The sequence below is a fragment of the Podarcis melisellensis genome (assembly GCF_964234715.1).
Source record: "Podarcis melisellensis genome assembly, chromosome: 4".
Lineage (NCBI taxonomy): Eukaryota > Metazoa > Chordata > Lepidosauria > Squamata > Lacertidae > Podarcis > Podarcis melisellensis.
Window position 1 is genome coordinate 65,077,307 of NC_138531.1, and position 10,881 is coordinate 65,088,187.

At 42.2% G+C, this 10,881-nt stretch overlaps 1 protein-coding gene across 1 annotated transcript in view; it reads right to left on the reverse strand.

The window, feature by feature from the left end:
* The window catches only part of CRYBG3 (crystallin beta-gamma domain containing 3), a 59,420-nt gene extending 48,774 nt beyond the window's left edge, over window positions 1-10,646 (reverse strand). The window contains exon 1 of the mRNA XM_081908853.1: window positions 9,671-10,646. Within this exon, the coding sequence (XP_081764979.1) occupies window positions 9,671-9,816 (146 nt within the window). The 5' untranslated portion in view covers window positions 9,817-10,646. The remainder of the gene's footprint in view (window positions 1-9,670) is intronic.
* Between the last annotated feature and the right edge of the window lie 235 nt (window positions 10,647-10,881).

Consider the following 10,881-nt stretch of genomic DNA (forward strand, 5'->3'; position numbering starts at 1 on the left):
CAATCCCGCCTGGGGAGGCGTTGCCAGGGGTTCGGCCAGGTAGGGGGAGGGACCGCCCTGCCCACACAACAGAAGGTGAATCTTACCTGCAAAGCGTCAGTTGGCTCCAGAGCCAGCCCAATCCCCACACATTCTGGATAGCCCTGATGTCTCCCAGATCCCCGGCTGGGGACTGGGAAGGATAAACACACAATGCCTGAGCCTAGGTCTCCCTAAATCTGAAACTTAATAAAGTTGTGGCCAATTTTAATCCCATAGCACATTGTCAAGTCATTATTCCACTAGAAGGTCACCTGGGATTGGGGGACTCTGCCTGTCAGCGCAAAGCTTTCAAGCAAGAATTCTCTTGACTCAAAGAGGGATTTTTGCATTGTTCGTGCGTTAAATTAATTACCCATTTAGCTCTTTGTGAGTAAGTGCTGCCTTATTTCGAATATGTATGGCTGCAACAAAAAAATACTTTCCCATTCTAACTATATTTGCTAGTTTTAGTTCACCTAAGCACCATAGGACACAAACAGGTTGAAGTTACACACTCGGAGAAGATGTTTTATATGCAGGTTTTTCTTACATGTATGTGCCCATGGAAAGCTGTTATTGGTCATTGCTTTTCAGTGCATGTAGACCTGCTGTATGGGATGCGGGTGGTCCTGTGGGTTAAACCACAGAGCCTAGGACTTGCCAATCAGAAGGTCAGGGGTTCGAATCCCCGCGACAGGGTGAGCTCCCATTGCTCAGTCCCTGCTTCTGCCAACCTAGCAGTTTGAAAGCACGTCAAAGTGCAAGTAGATAAATAGGTACTACTCTGGCGGGAAGGAAAATGGCCTTTCTGTGCGCTGCTCTGGTTCGCCAGAAGCGGCTTAGTCATGCTGGCCACATGACCCGGAAGCTGTATGCCGGCTCCCTCGGCCAATAAAGTGAGATGAGCACCGCAACCCCAGAGTCGGCCACAACTAGACCTAATGGTCAGGGGTCCCTTTACCTTTACCTAGACCTGCTGTACATATGTGAAAGCCACATATATAATCGTCACATGAAAAATTACACATGGATTTCACAAATTAACTTCACAGAGAAAAGTGGAGATCAATGGGGATAGTTTGCATGCCATAAGACAATTATTTTGAGATGTATAAAATGTAAAGATAATATATAAAGACTAGTTAGTCTGCTTATAAAGACATGGAATAGGTTTTCTTCCCTCAGTGTAATGACATTATCTCTGCTAGCTTTTCCCAAGTATAAATAATTAGGACAGGACTGAGCTTGAACCAGTTACAGGGATGCACCAACATAAGAATTAGAAGCCGACAGTAAAATTGGTGTGTGTAGTGCAATTCAGTTAATAAAAACTTTCCACATAATTCTGCTACTGATATTATCAAAAAGATACAACTGCAGCCCAATCTGATGCAAGTTAAATTGGAAGCAAGTCCACTTTATTTATTGGGGCTTACCTCCATGCATAGGACTGCAGCATTATGGTAAGTAAAAAAGGTTTTCTTCTGTGAATGTATAACTTGTATAGCAAAACTGAAGGTAGTTGCTTTTTATTTATTCTAAGAAGTTATACTTAAAAAGAAAGAGTAATGTGGGGTGGTTTTAGAATCTAAAAAACAATACTTTTCAGAAATACCTTAAATGAATATTTAGATAAGAAGGAAATACGAAGATTTATATAAAGCATCACGTAGGGGGAAGGAGTTAATACCCATGATGGATTAATGGAAAATCAGCATTGTATCTCTATTTCACCCTGGGCTACATGACAATTTCTGCTTTTTTCTCTGGTTTATAGCTCATTAACTAATACTTGTGCCAACACAGTTTCTCCTTTTCAAGAACCTTTTTTGAGAACTGGGTGGTCAGGTTATCTACACTGGCTGTTAATCAAGAGCTGTCAAGTGTACTTAAAACACAATGAAATAAATTATGATTTAAGTACATACAATACTGTATGCTGGATTTTTGCCATTATTTGTACAAGGCCTCTTGTTAGCTGATGACTTATACAAAAAGTAAACCACCTGTTTTAAATCCAAAAATTCTCTATGTAGGAAAAAAGGTGATTAGGTTGGTTATTCCCAAACTGTACTTTTCCCCATTAAGTGATGCTGCCTTCCAGAGCGGTAAACAATAAGCCTACAACTGCTGATGCCAATTATATATTGTATTTAGAAGAACAGGCAAATTATTGCTGAACAGACCCTTTGGGACCCACTTGCAATACAGAAAAAAATTACAATCCACTGTTTCTGCAAATACTGGAATGTGTTCCTGTATTTTGAAATGAGAAAGGATATTAAGAATTATGGCCTTTCTTAGAGGTTAACAGAGCTGTACTCTATAATGTTAAAACCAGAGGCCAGCTAATGTAATACACTGTAGAAGCAATCTGGTTTCATAAATTCCATCCATTTATAAGAAACTGTACAAAACAAACACACAATGGCAGGAAGAACAAAGTTAGCAACACTACAAGTTAACAGAAACAGCTAAACAAATAAATGTACACACCCTCAGTTTCTAATTGGGCAACATCAATAACAACAACTTTTCTGTAAAGTCACTTGTATACTACTTCTATTCAAACATTATTTGCTTTAAAATTAAATTAAATTAAATTAAAAGTTGTCTCATAGGTAATTTAGACAAGACACCATTCTTGCAATTAGCAACTGCATGAATACTTCCCAAAAAGTAAACCTCTAGATCTGATCTGGCCTCCCACACCTGCTATTTGCACTGCAAGTAAAACTCCTGTTTATGCCAACTAATCTATATAGCTCAGATAAGTTTTTTTTGAGGAAAAACATGTTACTACATTTACTACTAATGCACAGGTGAGATAGCATCTGCAGATAAGAATTGGCAGGTGGGAAACGAGTACTTAAACTGTCCTACGACTCTGCCAATTCTCCCCTGCTCTCTCTTCCTCGAGTAGTTTTTCTTCAGTTTCCTCCAGCAAATTCTGAGATTGGAAATAAATTCATATTGGGACTCGACGACCTGGGGGAGAGGGGAGGACTGAACAGAAGAATAGGGAGGCAGAGGAAAGGCTGAGCACCACTTCCCACTTCTCCTTTGCAAGTGGCCACACGACTGCACTCCCTTAAGCATTCACCCAATAACAGAACGAAAAGATAGTGTCCTCTTAATACTATTGCGAAAATGAAAATTCAACTTCTTACAAAATGGAATGGAACACCCACTCCCCCCCCCAAAGCCAACTTCTTTGGAACCCAGGGTCACAAAGACTGATGCGGAAAAAATTACAGACAATCTCCTGTTTATATACCTTGCTTATAATTTTCATTAAAATGGCAGGAGCCAAATTAGTTATTCTGAAATACTGTATTCTGAATTTGTAAGAAATATGAACCCACTTTGAAAAGGATTAAAGTCTTAATGCAGAGCCTTAGATTTAGAAGGTGAGATTAAATTAGAACATACAAGATGTTATAATAGCCTTTATTTCCAAGCTGCTGAAGCAGCCCAGTTCAATCACCTAACCTGCAAATCAAATCGAATTGCCTGTGCAAACCATATACAAGAGAACACAAATCTTCAAAGACTGTCCAAGTGCATTTCCTTACCTTTGTTCTGCACAACAATCCTCTGAATGTGTAAAGAAAAAGCCCATCCCTTCTCTTCCTTTATTGAACCACCCCACCCACATTATGTATACAAACATTTGTTTGCCGTATTAGGCAGCAATGCTTGGAACTTAGAAGGAAACTGAGCGCTGGCAGGAGAACAGAGATGTCTTGGCTTTGACAATGCAGTTGGGTAAGTATGTTGGGTAAGTATGGGAGGGGTAAAACTGGAAGACAGGGGTTCTGGGTTGGACTTTCAAAGACTATGCAGGGTGTTGTCATTCCAAGAATGATGCTCGATAGCAATACATTTTAAACCCTGCTAGGACTGAGTAGAATACTAGTGTCAGTATCCCTCATTAATTTAAGTAGCGCAATGGTGGTGGTGGTGGGGCTGACAGAGGATAGTAAGGATACGGGGAGAAGTTCAGGGATACATGGAATTATGATGCATTTGCCATACGAGCTACTACAGAAAGTGTCTCTAATTCAGCTACATTCACACATGCTGTCCCTTAGATTCCTCCTGAGAGCATTTTGAAGTACTCTGACTTTAGGAATATTTTAAAAGTTCAAATAATCCAAAAAGCAGTTCTAGAAATATTGAAAGGATAAAGAATTATTAATATTGAGGATAACAGCTAAGGCAACCAGCTATTTGTGCAACTAAGCTGCTGAGTTTCACTATAGCAATCAGTTGCTTGGTGCTGTTTTTCAGGCCTATTCGCTTCTGGGCCTTTAATCTGCAAATGGAAGTTGAGGGATGCTGTTTTCTCAGATTCCTCTGCAGCCCCTCAAAGATCTTAAAATTTCAGGAGGACCTTCCAGAACAGCCTGGAAGGTGGCTACAGGGTGAGGAAGAACCACCCCTTCCTAGGGGCCTGCAACTAGGAAACTGTTTCTGCTTCACATAATGCTCACAACCTGGGAACTAAACAGTATGGATCTATTTCTGATTTAGGGCTCCAATTTGGAGTGCAAAAATAAAATGCATATTCTTCTTGACCAATTTGGACTAAAAACTTAAACAGCTCCAAATTTTAACTGTTACATTAAAAATACATATTGTTGACCAATATTGCACAAAGCAAATTTTTAAATCTGCAGTGCATATGAACATCAGAATGTTTTATTTTTGTACAGAGCTCAAGGTCAATATTGAGCATCAGGATTATGGCAGATTACACTGAGATTTTCCTACTGTCATCTGTCAAGCATAGCAACTAATATTAATACAGACTATACATTAGACAAATAGGTCATAGGAAGATTCCAACATGATTTTCAAATTAAAAGTAATGTTTCTGCTACTTTGCAGTAACACATTTGAGAATATTGAATTTTGATTAAATTTAAACCAATTACATCACAAAGAAAGGAGCAGCAATATCTTGTATTTGAAAACAAAATATTGACCTTAATACTTCATACAAAATATTAACCGCATGATACTGGCCCATGTTTGCATATGCTCATAGATCCAGCAGTTTAAAACAGGATTATGTAAATGTTTAAAGTGCCCGTTATATTTATGATGTTGAAAATGATGTCTATGGTGAAATCTAAGCAGTAGCAATTTTAAACGTCAAGAAGCAATTTCATTTCAGCTTTAAAATACAGTAATAGCAAAAGAAAATCCTAGCAGGCGTTGCAAAATAAATAAGAGTTATTTAAATTATTTCAGTACTACAAGATGCTAGAACTCATTTCCCAGTGGTCACAGAAAGTTCTGCAGTTGTACTTCTTTATCCTGTACAAGACTCAGCTCCAGAATTCAAGGGTATAAATCAAGCATCATATTTATTCAAAATTGCCTGTCCTAAAAAGTGCAGAGTGATTTACAGAAAGTGAACTTTTGCAAACCTGGTTCATCAACAATGAATGGACAAATGAGAGCAATCTTAAGAAGGGGTTAGGCATTGGAAGATCTCTACCAGAGGAACCATCCTAACCTTGCCCAGAATATTAAATCAAACTCATATTTGCTCCAAACCAAGTCCCTGAATTGCCTAATAGTACTCGTATTAGGCTACCAGGAGTATCATCCAAAATGTTGGCTAATATACACATGCTTGCCTTGGGACAGCTAGAAAAGGGTTGTATATGTTTGGTGGAGGTTGTCAGAAGAACTCCTCCCTCTTTTCCTGAGTAATAAGCCCCCTCTGCTACAGTATTCTGCTTGCCTTCTCCAGCAAAGAGTAGGCATAGAGGCTTTGTCACAAAACTGCTGGACAGAGAGATCTCTGAAGGCCGAGCAGCCTCACAACTGCTAGGTCCTTCAGCCAGCTGTCTCCAAGGAAGCCAGCAAACAGGAACACTCTCCAGTGAAGATCATCAGCTGATATGCTGCAAGATCTTTCCACAGCAAAGCAGGAGCAACCACTAAGATCTTTAGTGTGCTAGCTCCATGGGACTGCTACTTCATTTCACTATTCACTGTTGTCAGTTTTCTAAACAATATAGTTAAACTTCAGCCGAACACAAGCCAACATTTATGTTCTTTTACTTGCAACCATGAGCTAAAGAAATGTGTTTTAAAATTGGGGGTGGGAAACTTTTAGCCCTCCAGATGTGATTGAACTACAACTCCCATCAGCCCCAGCAAGCAAGGCCAGGGACCAAGAATGATGGGAATTGTAGTTTAGCAGCATGGGGGGGGGGATTTGCCCATACAGTCGCACCTCGGCTGTCGAATGCTTCGGAAGCCGAATGTTTCGGGTTTTGAACACTGAAAATCCAGAAGTAAATGCAATGGAATTTGCCAACTGCCCATTGCACCTCGGTTTTCAAACTTTTCGGAAGTCGAACGGTCTTCTGGGATGGATTACATTCAACAACTGAGGTACCACTGTATCTGGTTGGGGGGGCATTCCATCTGATGCACAGTAACTAAATTATTTACTCTAAGGGTGAGATCCAACTCAGTTAAAGTCATAGTAGACCTGCTGGAATAAATGGATGCACTCTTAAGATTAATGTTGGATATCAGCCAATAGATGTGGGTCACTGTTAATTTTTTGTACAGCACATCCATTTAAGTGCATGTAGCAAACTGAAAAAGAAGAAGGTTCCATTCCCAAAAAGCTAAGGATAAAAAATAGACAATAGAGGGGAGAGGAGGGAGAGTCAAGGATAGCAAGAGATTATGGTGAGCATTTAACTGTAAGCTAAATGAATAACCCATTAATGAAAGTGTTTATTAGACAACAATAGCTAACTAGAATCCAAAAGTATAAACTTTATTCTAATAAGACAGTTATTAAATGCATATATGGTTTTAATATACAATTTAATACAGCACTGTCTCATAAATACTTGGTAGTGTTTATCTTCTGTTGCCTTAATGGCTTTTGCATTTTTATGTTGCAAGCCACCTAGAAATATTTATAAATAAAGCCCACATAATCAGTCTACATCAGTCATATGCTACAACTATAAACGCATAGTTCATGTACATAACATCTCTTTACCACATCCAAACCTGCTATACAGTGGAAAATCTATTATCACAATCTGAATCAAATGATAGTCTCACAAGACTGTAAAGGGCTCATTAACACTGTACATATTGTCTTAAAATTTTCATCTAATGTACATGCTGTGGTAGGGAGTAGTTCAGTACTCATACTGTGTCACTTTAAACATTCATATAGTAGGCTGCATTTGGTCAATGAAAATAAATTAAAGCCTTTAACTCTCTCCACCACGGCAGTGATATTACTATTATTCTTATTCATTTATTCATGCTATACTATGTCCTTCCTCATGAAGGAGTCCAGCAAGGTGTCAAGACTATTTGCTTCTGGAGATAGTAATCGGTAAAACAGGGAGATTTACACTTAGTTGAGATAGACATGCATCCTATTCACAATGAACTTGATGGCTATAAGGGAATAAGTCACATGCAATAAACTAGGGTGAAATCTGGACACAAAAGTAGTTGAGCTTTTTTTCTTTAAAGGAAATTTCTGACATTTCTACCTGTTTCCGACTGCCATATTTATTCCATCTATGTCCAGGGAATTCGAGGTGTATGGCAGCCCTAAATAACCTGCAACCAGAGTTTGAATGCAACCAATAGCCTGTGTTCCCAATATCTGCAAAATACTTTGTTTCAAAAATAATTTTAAGCAGAAATGTGTCCAGTGCAATTCAGAACAAGTTCACTCCACATTCTTCTTCTATTTTACACACAAGAGAAAATTTTCCAACTTATAGTAACACCAGTACTACAAGCCAATCTGTGGCATGTTTCCTAAACAAACAATGTTTTTGTTTACATTGTTTAATAATCTAGGAAATCTTCCATCTTATTATTTGTCATACCTTAACAGGACTCATTGCTCAACAAAAACCAAGACAAGATGCCAAATGGCTTACAACTTCCTGTACAATAAATGGCCAAAGCCAGAAACAAAAATATATTTCTGTGAAAGAATTATTCCTTCATTTTAACCAACAAAAACACTTGATTCTAATTATGGTTTAGCTAAAATCCAGAATAAACATTTAAAACCTCATTTAAAGATATACAGCTGCCTATTCACCAGATGAAGCAACATGGAGAGGTCTAATATATAGTTCATCTTATGTGCAGGTTCAGTTCCATGTAAATCACATATAGTCAAACCTCTTCAGTTGCCCTGTGGCTAGTGGGTGAAGGGAAAGAGAGCACTCAGCACCAATGCACCAAGTGGGCCTTTCCCAGCAAGAAAGGCAAAGAGCTCAAAAGCTCCTTTTGCACTGATTGGTCTGCTTGGGCAACCGGGTTCAAAAAGAACTTTTAAATCCTCTGCCTTCCATGAGACTTGGCTTGCACAATTTCAACCAGCCCACCTCTGACTGCGTATTGACACAAGTCAAATGCATGTGAAATGAGGGGTTTCTGTATGCTAAAGTAAAACAGTTTCATGGTACAGTATTTTGTGGGCTTGGTCAGGAGGTTTGTAATAGGACAAGGTTAACTCAGACTCTGGAATGTGATTACAAATAATTGCACAGTAATTAGTTTCTACAGAGAACCTCTGCATTTCCTGTATGTGAGAAAAGTTATTCCTAACAGAAATTCAAAAGTATGTTACTTTACTAAAAGTTGTGTTATGTTGCTGCAGCACGGTCCCACGCATGTTTAGCAGGATGCAAGTCACCGCTTTAAATGGAGCTTATTCCCAGGAAAGCATGTCTAGGATGGCAGCTATACTGTACTTCTTCAGTCAAAATTGCTTGGCAGGAGAGGAGGAGGGAAGTTGCTTTTATAGGAAATGAACTTTAAGGGCATCCATATGGGATATCAATTACTTCAGATTGCTCAATCTCATAGATGCCCTTGCCAGTAATTATTAACTGCTGGAGTAATAGATTTAATTTTTTAGAATATTTACATACTGCCCATCACAACTCACGACCCAAAGGCAGTTCACAAAAAAATATATATACTGATATGAAAGACATCGCTTGCCCTGTCAGTCCCCACGAACTCACTTTTTGCAAGTGACATCTGGAGTGCCACGTTAAGGTCACCGCCTTCTGACTAGAATGCCTCATGGCAAATGCTTTGTTCCAAAATGAGAAAGTGCTTGGAATCGGGTCCAACTCTGATTTCTTTGGGAAAGTAGGAGGGGAAAGAAAGAGCTCGAAAGGAAACAAGGCAGTGGACTCGAGTTTCCCAGGGGGGAATCCAGTCTCATTCAACCCGCCCAGCACACAATCTTTTGCGGGGTGGAGAGAAAGGCGGCGAAGAAGTGTCCTGCCCGCCCGGTTCGGCCGCGTTGTACCACCAGGAAATGCCCCTTTCGCCCACAGCCGCGCGCGCTTCCCCCCGCCAGTCCCAGCAGCAAGACAGCTGCTTCTGTCGCCCAGCGATGGGGCGCCGCGACAGAGAAGAGCTGGGACCGGCGGGGAAGGCCGGCGACGAGGGAAACGCGAAGGGGAGCGCCTCGAAGAAGGGGCTGAGGCGCCCGAGCCGCAACCACCCGCCCGGCGAAGGGCAGCAACTTCTTCAGCCGAGCCCAGAAGAAAGGGAGGGAGGAGGAGACGAGCCGCAGCTGCCGGCCTTGCTCGCGCCCTTTCCTTACCTGCGTGCGCCCGGCTGCTGAGGAGGAGCAGCTGCTGCTGCTGTGCCCGCTGCCTCCTGCTCCTTGGACGGGCTCCTGGAGAAAAGTCGGGAGAAGCTGCTGTGCCAGGAGGAGCCGCTTCTCCTTCGGCTGCTCCCGCCGGACATCTTCCCCGGCACCGGCAGAAAACGAGGAGGGCTGCTGCTGCCGCCCTCTCCTTCCTCCTCTTCCTCCTTGTGCTTTGGCGGCTGCGAAAGGCGGCTGTCCCCCCTCGGTCCCTTCCCGCGCTCGCAGCAGTAGCAGCAGCAGCCCTCTTTCCCAAGTTTCTAGTCCGGTCCTCCAGCGGCAGGACGCGGGGAAAAGGAAGTATGCCGAGAGCAGCCAGCCACTGATTTCTGCCCCCTGTGGAGGCGGGAAACGCTGCACGGCTCCCTCGGCCGCCCGGCCCACGAGGAGGAGCCATGGCCGCGTCCAGAGCACGCCCCTTCTTCCACGGCCCGCCCTCTCTCTCCCCAGGCAGCCGGAGCGTGGGCTCCTCTCGGCCCGGGGTTGGGCAGGACGTTCCCGGTGCTGCTGCTGCCGCCGCCTCCCTCTCTCGCTTCTGCCAAGAACTTCAGGTCGGTCGAGTTACAGCCTCCCCTCAGCACAGAAAACAATGGTTACCACGAGGCACGTGGGTTTCTCGACGGCAGCGGGAACGGGGAGGCGACTTGCAGTCCGCTCGGGGGCAAAGGGGGTGACCTCCCAAGTATCTCTGCAGTGCAGCCGCCAAACAGAAATGTTAAAAAAAAACAACCCACAAAAAAACACCACCCAACTTTTCCTCACAGAGAGCCAGTCTTGTTGAAGCCTCTTGCCTTGCAGGCAAGCAGGACAAGAAAAGAGGAGGAGCCTTGTGGCACTTTAAAATACTTCATTTTGGCACAGGTTTTTGGTGAACTTGCTCCGTCCTTGAAAACACCTGCCAAAATATGCACCTGGATCCTACGCAGGTTTTATATTTATATTATTGCATTTATATCCCCCTTTTTAGCTCAAGGAGCTCAACCTACATGGTTCTCTCCCTTCTGATTTAATCTCAACAACAGTTTGAGGTAGTTTAGGCTGAGAGATTGTGACTGGCCCAAGGTCACCCAGCCCCCAGGGGATTTTAACCCTAGTCTCCCAGGCCCTAGTCCGGCACTTTAACTGCTCTAACCACTATGCCACACAGGCTTGCTTGGAAGTCAGTT